General features: G+C 43.8%; 1 protein-coding gene across 1 annotated transcript in view; it reads right to left on the reverse strand.

Moving 5' to 3' along the window:
- CLIC6 (chloride intracellular channel 6) overlaps nt 1-16,913 on the reverse strand; it is a gene marked incomplete at both ends in the record, with an annotated part of 32,491 nt that extends 15,578 nt beyond the window's left edge. The window contains 2 exons of the mRNA XM_080363358.1: nt 15,366-16,024; nt 16,178-16,913. Coding sequence (XP_080219484.1) covers nt 15,366-16,024; nt 16,178-16,913 — 1,395 coding nt within the window. The remainder of the gene's footprint in view (nt 1-15,365; nt 16,025-16,177) is intronic.
- Nucleotides 16,914-17,240: the final 327 nt, after the last annotated feature.

Genomic DNA, 17,240 nt, shown 5'->3' on the forward strand with positions numbered 1-17,240 from the left:
AGTTCCTAAGAGATGCTGGAGAAATATCTGATGACAAAAAAACAAACCTGCAGATGGAGCCCACAACCCAGGAGGCAGGAACAGTGGCAGCACCACCAGTGCTTTTTGGAACAGACCGAGTACCCCACAAACTGATAAGCCCGCATGCTGGGATAACGTAAAGGTGATAAAAATGGGTACAAACTGTTATGTTACAAACTGAAGCTGGATGTCACCCAGGGAAAAGAGGTCTCTGGTCAGCAAAGACAGATATATAGAGAGCCACTCCACTATATTACCTGTCTCATATAACCACCCACTGGGGATGACATGGTCTCTGGTAGCATTGCTCTCTCTGAGTATAGCCCTAAATAGCCCTATAAAGTTTAGGCATCTAATTTAACTTAAGTGAGCTGAATCCCACCATTGGAGACTACTTATCAGCTAGAGGTAACTGCTGAAAACAAAACAAAACAAAAAAACAAACAAACAACAGAGTGTGTTATTCACGGTGTGTCTGACCCAATGCTCTGATGGGGCTGTAGGGAAAAGGCAAAGTTGCCTTATGTTACAACATATCTGGCACTTCCATGAAGGCAGGGCAGCACTCAAGCTACAGTACAAGACACTGTAGGTGATCCTGAAGATGTTCCTGCAAAAATCCGGTCCTTCACCTTCATGAAAGATTAAATCAAACTCGGTCAAGTGCTACTAAGATGACAATGAAAATGAGGAATCTATTTTGTGACAGAGGACAGGAAAATCTGTTCTGGTTTAGACTTGCAAAGCAAAGACAAAGGGAATATATGATTACCCAATGCAAGCATAATTTTTTCTCTGATAGTTGAGGGTGATGCTCCAACAAAAATAAATGGGTACAAACTGGCCATGAATGTTTCTAGCTGACACTTAAAAGGGCTCTTAACCACCACAGCAATGAGGTTTTGAACCAGATTTCCAATAGGATTAACAGATATATTGAAGTGTACATGCACACATGACAGCACAAGAGGAAAAAAAGCCATTTTGTCTCAAGATGAGATTCAATCCCTTTCTGCAGGAACTTGAACCTATGCTTCACCAGGAGGTCTCTTGCCACCCATCATTTCTTTGCCTAGAGCATGGACATCACTCCAAGGACAAGATGACGGCAAGTGCCACGCGTTTGTATCCCATACCACTGAAAGTCTCCACGGGATTACAACACATGTAGCAAACTGTGGGGCCATGATGGAGGGGAAATGCTCCTTAAACAGCAGCAGCTATCCCAAACAGAGTTTACACTCTAAAATAATTACATGACTCCTTGAAAAAGGAAATAGATTATGGATATGGTATATTTGATAGTGAGCTCCAGCCAGATGCCAGCCAGGATAGGATGCTATTAGCAATGAATGTGTTAAGATCAGCCAGACAGAAAAATGCAAGTGGTGCCAGAAGTTGTCCTCTTCTGAGGAAGAAAAGGAAAGCAGTTAGCACAAAATGGCATTTTATTTAAAGTGGCGTGAGCAAATCACTAGAAATCAAAATGCTGACACTGTATATTTGATGCATGCTTACAGCTAGGAATGGACACATGCTAATACAGGCTAATATTCATGCACTGGTCAAGTGCAACTGCTCAACTTACCAAAGATAAGGAGCAATGCAAGAATCCCAGGGATGGCAACAGAAAAAAAACCTCACTCTTCTCAGTCTAGCAGCCTCATACAGCAATAGCAAATGACAACAAAGTCAGCTGCAATGGGACACAAGTCTTGAGACAGCTACAGGATCTAAAAGCAACCCCGGATGGCTGCAGCTGGTGCACCCTCACACTGAGCACACCCAAGCAGCTCAGGCCCAATGGAGACCTCAGGAGGTATCTAAGCCCCTAGCTGGTCTGATAAGGGATAATCATCAAAACCAGGTATAGTTGTAGATGGTACCAGAATCCCATCTAGCAGAACAATGGCAGCAATGGACAGGGAGCAAGTCTCCTACCTGTAAAACCAATACCATCAAAGGTCGGGATGTTGATTCAAAGATGAGCACACCTGGAAGATTATGAGTCACCAAAAGGTTGATGACAAAGAGTGGTAACTTTCAGACAGGTCTAAGTCGCTGAGTGCCTGGACCAGACACCAGGAGGCTGCTCTGGGCGCTTGGGGCTGGCTGCTGCTGGGCACAGCATGTAGGTAGTCAGTCCTCTTAACAAAGAACCAGTTCAACTGCTGAAACCCATCAGCAGTTGTTTGTACCCATCAGTTGTTAATGCCCATCCACAAAACAAGCTACTAAGATGATTTCTTAGGAGTCCTACCATAAAGTGCTGTCAGGATGTGGAGCTACAGGGCACACAGCAGCTGCCAAACTGATGCAAGGACAGACTTACGGAAAAGGTGTGGCTGGGATCCACAGACAGGAGGATTTCTTAGTCTAGCTTTTCTTTTTTCCTTGTGGAGATGGGGAAATGTAGGCCTTTATAGTAGCACCTAGGTCCTATAAATTAAGTACTGTACAAATACAGAATGAACAAATTACTTCTAACTTAAAAAGAAAACTTGTATCTAGACCATTAGTGGGGATGCCAAACGATTTTTGGAAGTCTTTTTATAAAATGCTGTGTAGACTAAGGCTTTTAGCCAAGGCTAGGCCAAAAAGAGATGCCAAGGGAAAGAGAATGAAAGGAAGCAAGTGTAAGTGCAAAGTGATAAAAGGAATTAACTTTTCATTTGCACAGCTTCAACTGAACACAGAACACCATTAAAGTGGTTTTTGTGTGACCACAGATTACAAGGAGTAGGATAAAGGCTGAGTCTACCTACAAACAGCACGACAATTTAGAAATACCCTTCTACTCCCTAACATGTGTTTTTAATTATGCATCTGTACATTAGTTGTTATGTAATTATCAGTTATCTAGGTATTATTACTGGTAATAAAAGATGTGCTGTGTCCTGGAGCAGGGCTCTTCTGGCACTGAATGTGGGTCCAGGCTGAGCTCCCACGTGCAGAAACAACAAAACCCTTGCTACCTCACACTTTAACATCTGAAGCTTGGGCAAGATTTAAGTCTCCTGGACTGGACACCTATTAGCATTTCATAACATCTTCTAACAATTTCATTATTTAGACTTTTCTCATTCTGTTAGGTTTCTGAAATTATATTATACTTTCTTTCATGAAGTATTTGCATTAACTTGCTATGAATATTTTGTTTCATTAGGTTTCATAAATCAGATATTCAGTAAGGCTCTTTGCTATAAAGGGTTCTTTGAATGCTCTTGGTCCTCCATTCTTGTTGAGGGATTAACAGTGTGTTTGGAGTTTCTTTATGGGATATTTCCCTCAACCCTGTTTTTATGTAGTGAACAGTGGTCACATCTTAAAGGGGTTATATACATCTGGAAATTCTAATCATCTCAGATGACAGAAAGGAAAAGTCTAAAGCTGTAATTTCCTCTGGTTTCAGTTCTGTACCTGCCCCACATGCCAGCAGCCATTTCAGAGCAGAGAAAGCCTCCTTTATTCTAACTTTCACCGCATTACTTATTTACTCATGATCTGCTGGGTAACTAATTATTGCTGAAATTAACTTAATTACCTAGTAAGTAATTAAATGCTTTTGATGCATAGGAAGAAATTTTCCTTCATTAAGAAGCAACTTTGTAGCAATGAACTTTCTACCTTTGTCCAGTTACTCTTTAAATTATGAGAAACAAAAGACTCAAACTCTCTCGTTACTTGGATGAAATACAAGTTTAATTTTGATTTTGATATCACAGTCTGCCAAGTACGTCTACTGAGCAGTGGGTCTGCCTGCACCCTGTCCTTCCAGTTCTGACACAAGAGAGTGCAGGTGAAAACTGAAAGGTGTAGCATCTTGTAATACATTTACAGAGGCTGCAGTTTTACTAATATTCAATCTCATTTACATTAAAGAGATTAAAGATTAAACTTATGTGTGTATGAATTCTTACCAAAAAAAAATAAACCAATTCTGCCATTTTACATACGCTGTTGTTGCTAGCCTTGGACCAGGCCCTTAACACTGTCACAGGTATTTACAGCTATAGCTGTGGCTCTCTACAGAGCAGTTAAAGGCAGTCAACAGCTGCTTTTAAAAAAAAAATGGCTAAAATAAAATGAAATTACAAAGGTAAAATGCAAATTACAGGTCTATTTCCTCAGATATCTTATAGCTACCTATAGCAGGTCTGCAAGCAAAGCCATTGTGGCAGCTGTAGTATTTAGCATAACCTGGATTGGTGTTGAGCCTGGTTTCAGAATGAAACCATTGGTGCCTCTCATGATGAGAAAGCAAATAATTAAACACAGAGGATGCTTCCACCTAGCTACCTGCCATCCACAGCACAAGAAGCATGTGGTTATAAAGCAAAAGCAATAAGCAATCAGTAATCCACTCGTTTGCAAATTCAATAATAAGTTACTTAAATAATTCATAAATATTTTGAGTAATAAGGCTTAATAAGCAGAGCTGTCTGAAGGAGACTCCTTGCACAAGCAGATCTCTCTCACCCCATGCTATGTGGAAGGTAAAAGGGAAATCAGATGCTCCTCTGGCAGCACCAGCATTTGAGGGGTAGCAGAAAGAGGTTGCCCTGGGGCTGCTTCAGCTTGGACAGGAGATCTTCACCTCATGCTCCTGCTTCTCAGGGCTGCTCACCCAGGAACTGGCCTGCGGTGCTTCCTGTGCCCCAAATCGTGCAGCTGGGCACTAAGGGACAGGGGTCAGCAAGCCCTGGGCAAGAGCTGGGCAAAATTCAGCATTTTCCCAGGTTTCCATCTCCAGGTCTTGGTGCAGCAATCATGCACAGCCATCTCTTGGCCAGATACTGAATGTTTCAAGGCAAAGTAAACATCCTTTCTGCTGTTTGTTAGATGTCGAGCCCCCATCAACAACACATGAATACAGTAACCCTTTGAGACAGTTTACTCTTTTCCTAAAACAGCCTGAAAAACTATTTCAACAAATAGTACTTTATCCTATCATAATTATCAATGCATTATTACTTATTTATCTCTCATTTTACAAGGCTTACTTGGAAGACAGTGACAAGCAAGCTTCCAGGAACTGTACACAGCAGGGAGAACAGAGGCAAGGAAAATTAAATGTAAAAATAAACAGGAAAATTATCACACGGCTAGTGAAGACTGCGAAACGTCATCTACAGTTCAACAGGGTTTAAATTAATCTTGCCCAACTTAGGGATGTTGTTCTACACAAAGAACTGTTGTATGAATTATACTTGGTTTACGTCTCACTCAAAAGAGCATTACTTTCAGTCATCACTATTTGTTTGCTTTTTTGGGACATGAAAATAATGATGATGATAATTAATTATATGTGTATTACTCATACGTAGTGACAGCGACTTTTCAATGCAATGTAAGCAATCATTGCCATCCCTCCAAAACAGAAGTTGTTTTATTTTAACACGAGATGACAAAATCTCCATTGCTTGTAAATAAAAATAAAATAAAATAAAATAAAATAAAATAAAATAAAATAAAATGTCAAGCAGTTTATTCAGAAGAGGTTTTAAACAGAGGCAGAGGGGAACGGCTGCAGAGGTGCCCTCGTTCTGCTCCTCCCTGAAGTGAGGAGAAGGAAATGCCATCATCCACTTTAACTACACTAGAAACATGCCAACTAATTAATAAAAATACACAGCCTTCAAAAAGATCACTCCCCCTAATCCTTATTCACTCTTCAATTTTAAGATTCAAGACTATTTTCAAAAACCGACCAGTAGTCTAAGAAAACTGAGAGCCTTTGAACTAAACACCAGAGCTGGGAAATGCCGCCCAGTTACAGATCATTGGCCTAATCTTATACCAACTAATTCAAAAAACGAATTTCCTTCTGCTGTAAATTCTGCCTACAGAGTTCGTGCCGTCTGTGTTTGTGTTAATGGGAACATTACCAGGTCACAAGCACACAAGCAGCAAACCAAATGCTATTAGCTATTTATCCTGTTACAAGAATTATGTTTAAATACCTCAATGCTATTTCTAATCCGTATTTAATAACATGGCAAGATGCCAGCTGAACATTCTACATGGAGACAAAAATCTTATATCCTTTTTAAATTCCTACAGGGAATTACTTCAACAAAAGAGCATTATATTCTTGAACACATTATAGGTCTGGGAAAAACAGATTAACTGGTATTTCAATGACACATCCTGTTTTACACTTCACCATATGATACTTAACCTGTGACACACAGCCGTGCTGTTTCAATCTAAATGCAAAAACTATACACACATATAAAATGTCTGTGATTGGTGTTGTAAATGAATAAGTAAATAAATAAATACGCTATTTTATCCAGCTTCAGGGAGTAGGTCATTGAAGGTTTGGTGAAGTGACTGAGAAAATAATTTGCAAATTTGGGCATTTAAATCAAGAGGTGACTGTGGAAGATGAAAGTATTTGCTTTGTGGTGTTTTTTCCCCTGTATCAAATGTTATATTTTGGTCTAAGTAGAAAATAATTCAAACGACCATGTAAAATATTACATAAAAAACCTGTCAGTTCCAGCGGGAACTGGCAATAACATGTCCTGAAAGAGCAGTTAAAAACTGGGCACAAATACCAGCAAAAACTCATTAGCTTGACACAGAAGGGGCTGGACTCTATTCCTTTTCTGGAGTAAATTCAAATTCTAGGCAATTCATCCTGCTCTCCCCACCACCTCGCTTCAATTCACAAGCTTCAGGAAACCCTAAGAAACACAGTATTGCTAATCAAAATACAGTTTTTAAATAAAGATATAATGCATTAATCATACTGCGAACCAATCAGCTCCAGTATTTACAGCTATAAAACAGATAATCCTCAAAACAAGGACTGTCCCTAAGGTCCCATCCTCCAAGAATCCCCCTGCCCCTGTGGTGTTCCTGGCAAAAAGAGGCTGATGGTTTTGCCAAGGGGATCAATAGCATGTTCATCTCTGTAGGCAGCACACACTCCAAAATGTTTAAGTCTTTAGGGTATATTTGAATCCTGTTTTGAGTTTAATCTGCAACCATCAAGGAAAGAAATTAGATTTAAAAAAAAAAAAAACCACTCAGGTTCTGTAACAGCTTTTAAAAGCAATTTCAAAATGGCTACCAGGCAAATGTCAATGATTCTCCAAGACATAAACCGAGAATTTTTCTGAAATCTGAGTAAATGTTTAACTTCTTTGTAACTATGCCATCTGAATAACCTGGGAAAGAGCAGGCACTTGTGACTCTAGCCCTGCTTTAATTTACTTTGTAACAATTCTATTCCCAGTCTATTTTGAATATTCAAATATATGCTGAAATTTATGCATGTGGAGAGGAAAAAAAAAATATGGGAAATATTCCCTTTGCACCTCTGCCTGTCTGTGAGGCTTCACAACAACCACCCATCTCCCTGCGCATGGCACATCCCGCAGCTGGCCAGGGTGGGAGTGTGGGAGTCCCCTCTCCCAGGGAAGGGGACCCCCCCTGCCCGGTAAAGCTTCTGACTGACAGCGGAGTTGGTGACAGGCTGTACAAGCTGCTGCTGTTTGCTTTTGAGAAGCTAAATATTTTTTTATGATGGAATTGAAACACTTTCCTTTAGAGCTGACAAGGCGGGTGTTACTGAAAGCAACTGGAACGGAGTCACTCGGCTTGTTCAGGCTTTTATCAGTAAATAATCAGATACTGGAAATGAAAATGCATACAAGTGTTTATCACAGTGTGACTTTTTATTATCTGAGCAAGAAAATAATCATGTAACCTCCACATGGCATTTACTTACACTCCCTGGGCAGAGTCAGGGGAACATGAAATATCTTACTTTTTAAAAGAAGCAGTAGGACTTCTTCAAGGGAGACACAGAGAATAGAGTCAGCAATGGCACAGGAGTTCAGTCTCCATGCTTCACTTCCCCTTCCATAAAACAGGTATATTTCCTTTCACTACCTTACTCCCTTTGCTATATCTGAAGAGGAAGGGCCTGTCTCTTGCTATAATAAAAAGTATACAGCTGCCAATTCAAAGTGACTTCACCTGAGATAAGCATCATAAAAAAGTGCACTCATATTAATAATTCCCATTATTACTTCTGCATTACAATAATTTAACTTCTAAAAAATAGCCATAAATATGACTTTGCATGGATCCATACAATGAAGAGCACGAGACTGTGAGAAAGGCTAAAACGGAGAGTCCTTGTGATGGCTAACCCTGGCTGATACCCGTTGAGGTGAAGAGCCCAAAAAGGCAGAATTGTTTGTGGAAGTGAAGTGATCACAAGGCTGCCTAATCCCCTTCCTGCCAACAAGGCAGCAAAGTGCTGGAGAGAAATCATTTAAAACAGAAGACGACACAGAAGGAAACACTGGTTTACTCTTGAAGATATCAAATAAATAGAATTAGATTTTTTTTTTTTAATCAACATAGATTAGTTTATTTTTACTACTAGGGATGCTAATAAAACCAAAATGCAGATTCTCAAGTGGACTGGGAATGATTTATAACACCCATGCCAGGAAAGTGACACAATACTTTCATCTTTTTAAGTGCCTGCCACATTCTGCTTTCTCAAAGGACGTGGGTAACACACATCTCATTCCACAAGCAATGCCAAAACTAGTAGGAATCAGAGGCTATGGAATACCATTTAAAACCTACATATTGCTACAAAAGGAAATAACAGCAAATAAGCCTAACCGTAAGTGCTGAATATTCCTGGCTCCTTGCATTCAATCTTTCTGATGCTGCCCCCCTTTGTGGGTCCTTAATAAATGCTAATAGTGTCAAAGAGAGACCAGGAATAACTGTGTGTCTATGGCACTGGCTTGGGCAAGAGATGCACACTAATCTTCCACTTACACTCCAGGTAACATCAGAACCTCTATCACCTGCATCCCACATCAGTGTCCTAAGTGCAGGGCTAACAACGCAGCTACTGCTGCCTTCTCCATTTCGGCAACTGTGCCTAAATTCCTTGTGAATGAATGAATCTAGACCTAACAGTGACAGGTAATTTTTCCCCATAAAAAATCTTAATTTTTGTTTAATGAAGACCATTTGCAAAATTTCACCTGAGTCCACTAATACTTTGAGTATAGTTATATTTTTCAACTAATTGGCCAAATCACTTTCCTCCCCTCACCCAGAAAATAATTCACGACACTCTAATGTTTCATATTTGTGAATGCCATGAATCCTGTAGACTGGTTTGTTATTCATTTATGTACAAACATGAATCAAGCCTCAAATTAAACAGATGGACAGCATGAAAATTCCCAGGCACAGCTGTATTACAATCGCCTTGTGCAGCAATCATCAATGTTTCTGAGGAAGGCTGCAGCTCTCCAAGAGGATTTATGAACTAAAGGTTCACTTCAGACAACCAGAAACCGAAGGCAGAAAGTAGACAAGGAAAACTTCCACCCTTGCCTTTGGTCTGTGATGATCACAGGTAAGATCAGCCTTTTAATGAAGACAGAAGACAAGGACCAGAGACAATACCATTGAATTTTGGGCAGCAGGCTGATTTCATCATAAGTTTCTGCTGATTTCAGCCAGCAAGAAATACACGACATGCCCTAGGACCAAATCAGGAAAGTGTCCCCTGTTTAGCGAAGGGCTTAAATAGCACGTGACTTTAAGCTTATGCTTAAAGTAAAACACATGGTGAGGTGCTTTATTGAAGCAGTGTACTGAGAAAAGGAAAAGGTCTAGGAACACAGCTTTGAAGATGTTTATTTCAGAACTGGTTTTGCATAAAACACGTCTGCAAACAGCAGAGATCTACAATCACAGTGAGAATAAACAGATGCCTATGGCTTGTATGATATCATGTGTACATGCAGTTCTGGGACTTCCAAAGAACACACAAAAAATATTATTCCAAATAGTATGACTAAATCTTACAAAAAAAAAATTAAAAGCAACTTCATATTTCTGATCCCTTTTGACTATCTGTTCTTTTGTGTCTTTCTGGAACAGGACTTGGCCTTTTAGTTGTCAGAACTGACACTGGTATAAACAGCACACTACTGCTCCATTAAGCACCCCTTCAGAGCAAAGTGGTAAAACCAATTTTAATGTAGTTTGCAAAGCTATTCTTTAATCAGGAGCTCCAAGGAACCTTGTTCCTTTTTAGCAGTCTAAGCTCTAAAAAGGTGACAACCAGAATGGCCATAAAGGAAAGCATGAAAAGTTAAAATGAAAAAGATTGCAAATTCAAAAAATTTGCATAGCTAGAAAAAAAAAAGAATTAAAATAAATATTTATATCATTGCCTTTTAAACCAAAGTCTCCCAAGCACACTTCTATTGAAGGCTGCTGGAAGCATATTCAGCTCCCAGAAAAACTGCTGCAGGTGCACCCGGCACACACAATAACCTGAAGAGGTATGAAAGGAATTTGTAATGCCAGTTCCTCTTAAGCGGCATTAGGGAATCTGAAATTGCCATATTCTAGCGAGGAAAAAAAAAAAGTAGTGAGAAAGGGCAAATACCCATGAAAAGAGAGCCAGCTTCCTGTTTATATGACAAGACAGGGAACAGAAACACAAAATGTCTTTGAACAAACACACCTCTGCTGGTTCATTACTTTTTGTACAGCTGTATGTAGTCAAAAAAACAAAATCACCATACAAACAGCTAAACAGTAGCGAGAAAAGGAAGGCTATGCTGGTGCTGCTGGGCAGCCCCACAGAACTCAGTCCCAACCAGCTTCAGTTTGATTCTGGTTTCAGCAGATCTAGCCTACGTGGTGCTTGTGCTCTGCTCCAAGGGAGAGGCTTTCTCCTGAATGATTTTTGCCCTGTTCTGGGGTAACTTTTGTAAGTACTCGGTTATAAAAGCAAACAGGTCTCATAGTCAGCTGTAAAACAGAATATGAGAAAGAATGGTGGAGGGAAACAAGATGTAAAAAAATGACAAGATTAAAGAGGCAGCAATGGGGCACCTGAGAAAAGCTCCTACTTTTGAAGAAGGTACACGAAACGCAGCTCAAGGAGAAAAGCAGAGAGTGAAGAGAAAGGAGCAGATGTGTTCTTCAGGGAACACACAGTGTAAACTGAAATGCAGCAGTGCTAATAGGGATGGGGTGAAAGAAGGAAAAGAGAAGCTGTTTCCTACATTGCCCAAACCATACTGAATGCTTCCACTGTGCATTCCAGAGCGATTTGTCCTTCTGTAGCATCACGCAAATCCAATGCGCCCACCTCTGGCAAGATTTGGGTAGTTCCCTTTGCTTAGTCAAATATCCAGTAACTAAACTTCCCCCTAAACCTCTTTTAATCCATAAATATGAAGCTAGTGTAATTCCACACATACAAGTCCTTACTTCACCCTCCTGAGGTCATCTAAATACTGGGTTCCTGGGTGAATCTACACTAAAAAAGGACAGTAAACACCTGTCTACTTTTGTTTTGATGCTCTCCTTATAAACCATACACACCTAACTGATTTACAGAATGAATGATTGCATCGATGAGCAAAAATCAAGATCATAAGCACAAATGCCTACTCAGTGATTATATTGTATATGTTTACATCAAGCATCAAGTACAAGACGGAGTCCACTGAATGGGCATACAAGCTAGGAGGTTTCTGCAGGATCTGAGCTCCTGCTCTCCACGAATTTCTTACATACAGCACTCAAAGCCCAGAAGTTCAGTTTGAGAACAGTCCATTTATACTTCCAATGCAAGTTATACATAAAACACAGATTCTTCACAGATTCTTCACATCAGAAAAGGAGATTCTTTTTTGTGCTCTAAATACAAATTACTATTTCAGTTGGATATGTTAACTGTGGTGTTTGGAGGCACAGATGAAAGCATCTGTTATTCCCATGCTCTACTCACAGCAAGACTTTAACTTTCTCGTTTATCAGCAGTTTTGATAGTGCAGGATTGCTCCAAGTATGTCAAGTCAGTCAAACATATCTCAGAAATGGTGCAAGGAAATTATGTACCAGTAAAGTAACCTTGGTCCCTGGTAGGAATGAAACAGCTCTCTGAATGAAAATAATTGACTATGATTTGAAGACCAAGAATGTCACAAAACTGAATAAAGCCTATTACTTTTTGCTGGATAAAATCTATTACCTTAGGCTCATGGTCAGCTAGATACCATTTCACCCAGAAACTTAGCGATAATTGTTTTGGAAGATGAGTAATCTCAGAGAAGGCCTTGTGGTTAAACTGGGTTGTTCAGTTGACTAAATGTGTTCAGCACTTACAGATAAATCACCATCCCTAAAAATCTTTGAAATTATGAACAATGCAATTGTGAATCTGATGTTTAAGTTTCCTATCTTTAAGAAAATTTAATATTAATTGGTAGGTAACCTTGGAGGGGGGGGGTAAAATTTAGAAATAAACTTTTAAGTTCTACATAAATGTTTAAATTGCATACAATCAACTGATTTATTTTGGTGGGAGTCCTGCTATATCCAAACTGTAAAATAAATTTCTGACATTTACAGGTATTTTCTGACCAAAAAAAGAGGGGTTTGCCACAGGAAAACAAACAAACAACCCCACTACCTATACCATTGACCTTAGACCAGGTAGCAAGCTTCAACATCCTCAAGGTGTCCTACCCAAGGTGTCAGATATGCTCAGCTAAATTACCAAAGAACAATCAGAAAGTATATCTGGATGACCTTTTCAAACATTTGACTTTGAAACACCAGAAACATCAAATATTACTATCTAAAGGAAATATACGATACAGGTTGTTTCATGGGAAAACTGAAATCAAGTAAGCACATAGTGAAACCTTCAAAGCGATTTTGATATGGTCTTGCGCTTACAGCCAAGGAGTCTTACGTAGTTCAACTTCATTAAAGGCACCGTTCAGTTGCATAAACTTCAATGACTGCTTGGAGACACTGTCCTGTAGCCTGTCCAGCATCAAGTTCCTGGTGCTAAAGGACGTTATCTCCCATAGACGCTGCTAACCCTTCTAAGTGCTAAAGTATCTCAGATTGTATGAGATCTTGAATTGGGTGCCTGGGTTCAAATTTAATAGCACTCCATAGCAACCCAAATCTGCTTAAAAGCACAATTGCTGGTACTCATGCTTGTGGAGCTAGCAGGAACTTTGCCACCCACCTCACTGTGGGAGGCATGAGGTTACACGATATTCACAATATTTCAATACCTATATGCAAAATCAAATGAACCAATGCAAAGCATAAGGAAGAAAAGAGGAAAAACAACTCTAAAAAGAATAAGCTTGATCAACAACAGTAAAAACAAGAAACACTACTCGTCATACAGTTATATCTGAAAAGTTTCTTTCTGATGGTGATGATCCTGTTTGTTATTCTCAAAACATTATTACTGAAAGACTACCAAGTACTTTAATGTTAGCCAAGTCTAGTAAAATGCTCCCCAGCAGGGAAACTGTGAGGATCATTCAATCACTATTACTCTATTATTTTCTTGTGACTTTTCTCCTGTTATGGGACTTAGTTTTAACATTTCTCTGTATTTGTATAGTGCTACCAAATCATGCATGGACTTCCTATCTGTAGCACTGTGCATGCAGGCACAGCCAACACAGAAACGCAGACAACTGAGAAACGTAGCAGAAGGGTGAAAGAGGTCAGCAGAACTTGCAAAGTACAGGTGGGTGTCAACATCTCAAAAGCACTAAGAGCTAGCAGATAGGCATATAATATGTGTATTAGAAACATGCGTGAGAAGGGAAGAGTTTCAGATTGGGACCAAAAGTTTGCATTCAGTTCAGATCATCTTCTCATTTCCTTAACCCTCGAGATATAGCACTTGCTCAGGAAGGAGGATTGTGTCTGTGGACCACATGTTGTGGTCAGATATAAGCACTCAATAACCCCCAAATGCCAGAGTTCATGCTGTCCCATGTTGGAATCCACTCTCCTTTTTCCCACCAAAACACATCAGCAGCTATTTCAGCACAGCATTATGCATGTGCTCTTAAAACCTATTTTAAGCAAGCACAGAGAACTTCAAGTCTCCCCTTTTTTATACTCTTTTCCCACTACCAAGAGAAGAGTAAAAATACAGCAAACACGTCTCCAGGTGACAGCAACAGCAGCATGAACTCTCCCACCAGCAGGAAAGAAAAGTGCTTCTCGCTTCCCAGGACTGTGGCCCTGGAACCTCTTGGCGAGTGGGCAGATGCTAAGCACTCCAGCAGGCACCTTATTTTCCTTCTATTAAACTAGAGAAACTTGTGCCAATCTCTAACTAAAAATCTCTAGGTGATGTAAAATATTCAAGCTTTGTAATGCTTCTCTACCGAAATCATCAGAAAAGTAGGTGTATTATTTTCAAGGCATTCTTAAGTTACTAATGCCAAGTCAATCATAAAAATGTTCCTCTTCTGTCTTTAATAATTCATAAAGATTTTCAAAACCCATGCTTAATTCCAATATTTGGGAACTACAGTGTCACAACAGATGTTCTTATAGTCTGGTCTCTAATTTTGGCCATGTTGTTCTTCCATAAAGCGTGCACACATAAAGCATGGAATAATGCACAGGTAGACTTTAGCTCTCTGCCACTCTCCAACATTCCCTGATGGAAATAAGACCGTGAAACAAGAATAAAGAAGTTACAAAAGTGTCCCTGCAAAGGGCCAGAAAGTCTGTAAGTCACCTCTGCCAGGTTTAACACAAAATTACAGATTTTGGCTCCAGCGTTATCATCTAGCTACCTCTAGACCACAGAATCCATCTCAGCCTGCGTGCTAAGGAAATGCCTGAACTTGGGAGCAGCTGGGAACATTCACCAGTTATATTTTCCAGTTCCTTCCACCTCAACTCTCATGATGTTCTGTGTGTCCTTCTTACTGTATTCTGAAGATCTTAACATCCCTTGAGAACTCCCTGTGTCACAAGTCACAGCTAGCAATTCCAAGCAGATGTTGTTGGTTATATTCCCACCCCTGCCCTGGGTCCTAGCTCCACAGTGAGGAGGGCACAAGCAGGGCACGTAAGTCCACCGAATCGGAGATCCCTGCATACACTTTCCATTTAAAACTAGAGAAACCTCAAGTAACTTAGCACAGATTCCATCAGGGGAAACTGCTGGGAAGACCACATTGCAGGTCAAGTCTGTGCTTCTCTTGGTTCTGGGTTGAGCAGCACCACCAGCTCCCAGGGCAGAGGGGATGGGCAGCACTGCCCTGCAGCCAGCTCATGGGAAGCCCTGTCCTATCACACCTGCTGCCCGCAGAATGAGGAGTCAGAGGCAAGTTTATTCCGGGCATTAATAACAAAATCACCTTAGCCAGGCTGGACTTTTCCCTGCCAGATTTAAATGCTATTCATCACAACAGCTGCCTCGGGCTTCTGAAGGAGGTGAGGATCGCAAACCCAGGTTTCCTCAGCAGCGCCCCACACCCTACCTTGACGAAGAGGGAGATGTCATGTTCCTGCTTCTCCTCATCGTCTTCCTCCTCCAAGGCGGTCGGTGAACCCGTCTCTCCCTCCTCGTCCTCTGCCCGGCTCCGCACGCCGTTCAGGCTCCGACCTGCCGCGTCCCACTCACCGCCCTCGGTGCCCGGTGACCCGCTGCGCTGCCCCGCCGCCGACGCGCCGCCTTCCCCTGTCCCCGGGGCCACGCTCCCCGCTTCTGCCACCGTCAGCTCAGCGGCTCCCTGCTCCGTCCCCGCCGCCTCCGCTCCGTCCTCGCTGCCGATGCCGTTCGGTGACCGGCGACCGCCGCCGGCCTCCCCTCCGGCCGGCAACGACAGCTCCGCTTCCCCCGGGCCCTCGGGAGCCACTTCGCTCCCCGCCAGGGTTGCCGCCTCCTCGGGGACTGTCCCCACTGCGGCTGCTTCGCACACCGCATCTTCAGGGACTGTTGCCGCCGGAGCTGCCTCCCGCACCACCTCTTCGGGGACCGTCCCTGCTGGGGCTGCCACCCGCACCGCATCCTCAGGGTCTGTCACCGCCGGAGCTGCCGCCGCAGCCTCCTCGGGGTCTCTCCGCTCCGAGTCTGCCTGCCTTAGCAATTCTTCGGGGTCTGCCCCCGCCGCGGCTGTCGCCTCTGCCTCTTCGAGGTCTGTCGCCTCTGCTTCTTCGAGATCTGTCGTCGATGGGGCTTCCTTCCTCGCCTCCTCCTCGGGGCCTGTCTCCGCCACCTGTTCGGGGTATGTCCCCACCGGGGCTGTCGCCGCAGACTCCTCGGAGACTGTCCCCGCCGGCTCTTCGGAGCCTGTCCCTGCTGGGGTTGTCACCACTGCCTCCTCGAGGTCTGTTTCCGCCGGGGCTGCCTCCCTCACCACCTCCTCGGGGTCTGGCCCAGCCGGAGCCGCTCCCGCCTTCTCGGGCTCCGTCCCCGTCGGGGCCGTGGCAGCGTCCTCAGGTTCTGTCCCTGCCGGAGCTGACTCCTCGCTCTCTGTCCCGGCCGGAGCTGCCTCCTCGCGCTCTGTCCCCGTCGGAGCTGCCTCCTCGGGGTCCGTCCCCGCCGGAGCTGCCTCCTCGGGGTCCGTCCCCGCCGAAGCCACCGCCGCGTCCTCGGGCTCTGCCCTCGCCGGCGCGGAGCCCTCGGGCGCGTCCACCCCCGTGGCCGCTGTCACCGGCTCCCTTCCTGGCAGACCCTCATCCTCCGGTCCATCCCCGTCGACGCTTCCCTGCGCAGACCCCGCCGGAGTCTGCTCCCCTGTGCTCGGCCCGCTCGGGGTCTCCGCCTCCCTCCCGGTGGACCCGCTCCCCGTCCCACAGCTGCCCCCGGGGGACACTGCCGCCGCTGCCGGCTCCTGCCCAGCCGCTGCCTCCCCGCTCAGCTGCGGCACCTCGCCAGAGGGGAACCCATTCGGGGACTCTGTCGCTCCCTCGGGGTCCACCCTGGGCTGCGGCTCCCCCGCCGCCGTATCCTCATCGCCTCCTTCCCGTGGGACGTCGCTCCCCTCCGGCGGCGGTGTGCCGGGCCGCCCCGGGTTCTCCGCCATGCCGGTCTCCCCCGGGGCCGCCACCCAAGAGCGCAGCGGGGCGGGAGCGTCCAGCCGCTGGGACAAGCGGAGATCAGCGAAGGCGACGCCGCCGCCGGGGATCAGCGCCGGGCACCGACGGGAGGAGCGGCGGCGCCTGCGCACGGCCGCCCCCGGGGCCGCCCGTGTGTGTCTGCAAGGGAAAGGGTGGCGAGGGGACGGCTGCCACAGGTGCCTGCGCTCCTCCTCCCGTGGGTCCCTCGCCGCCACCCGCCCGGTCCCAGAACTCTCCGCTCCGATAAATCTCTTCCCCACTGATTTTGGCTGAAGGCGGCACGGGAGGAGGTG

Source organism: Nesoenas mayeri, assembly GCF_963082525.1.
Source record: "Nesoenas mayeri genome assembly, chromosome: 1".
In the NCBI taxonomy this organism is placed as follows: domain Eukaryota; kingdom Metazoa; phylum Chordata; class Aves; order Columbiformes; family Columbidae; genus Nesoenas; species Nesoenas mayeri.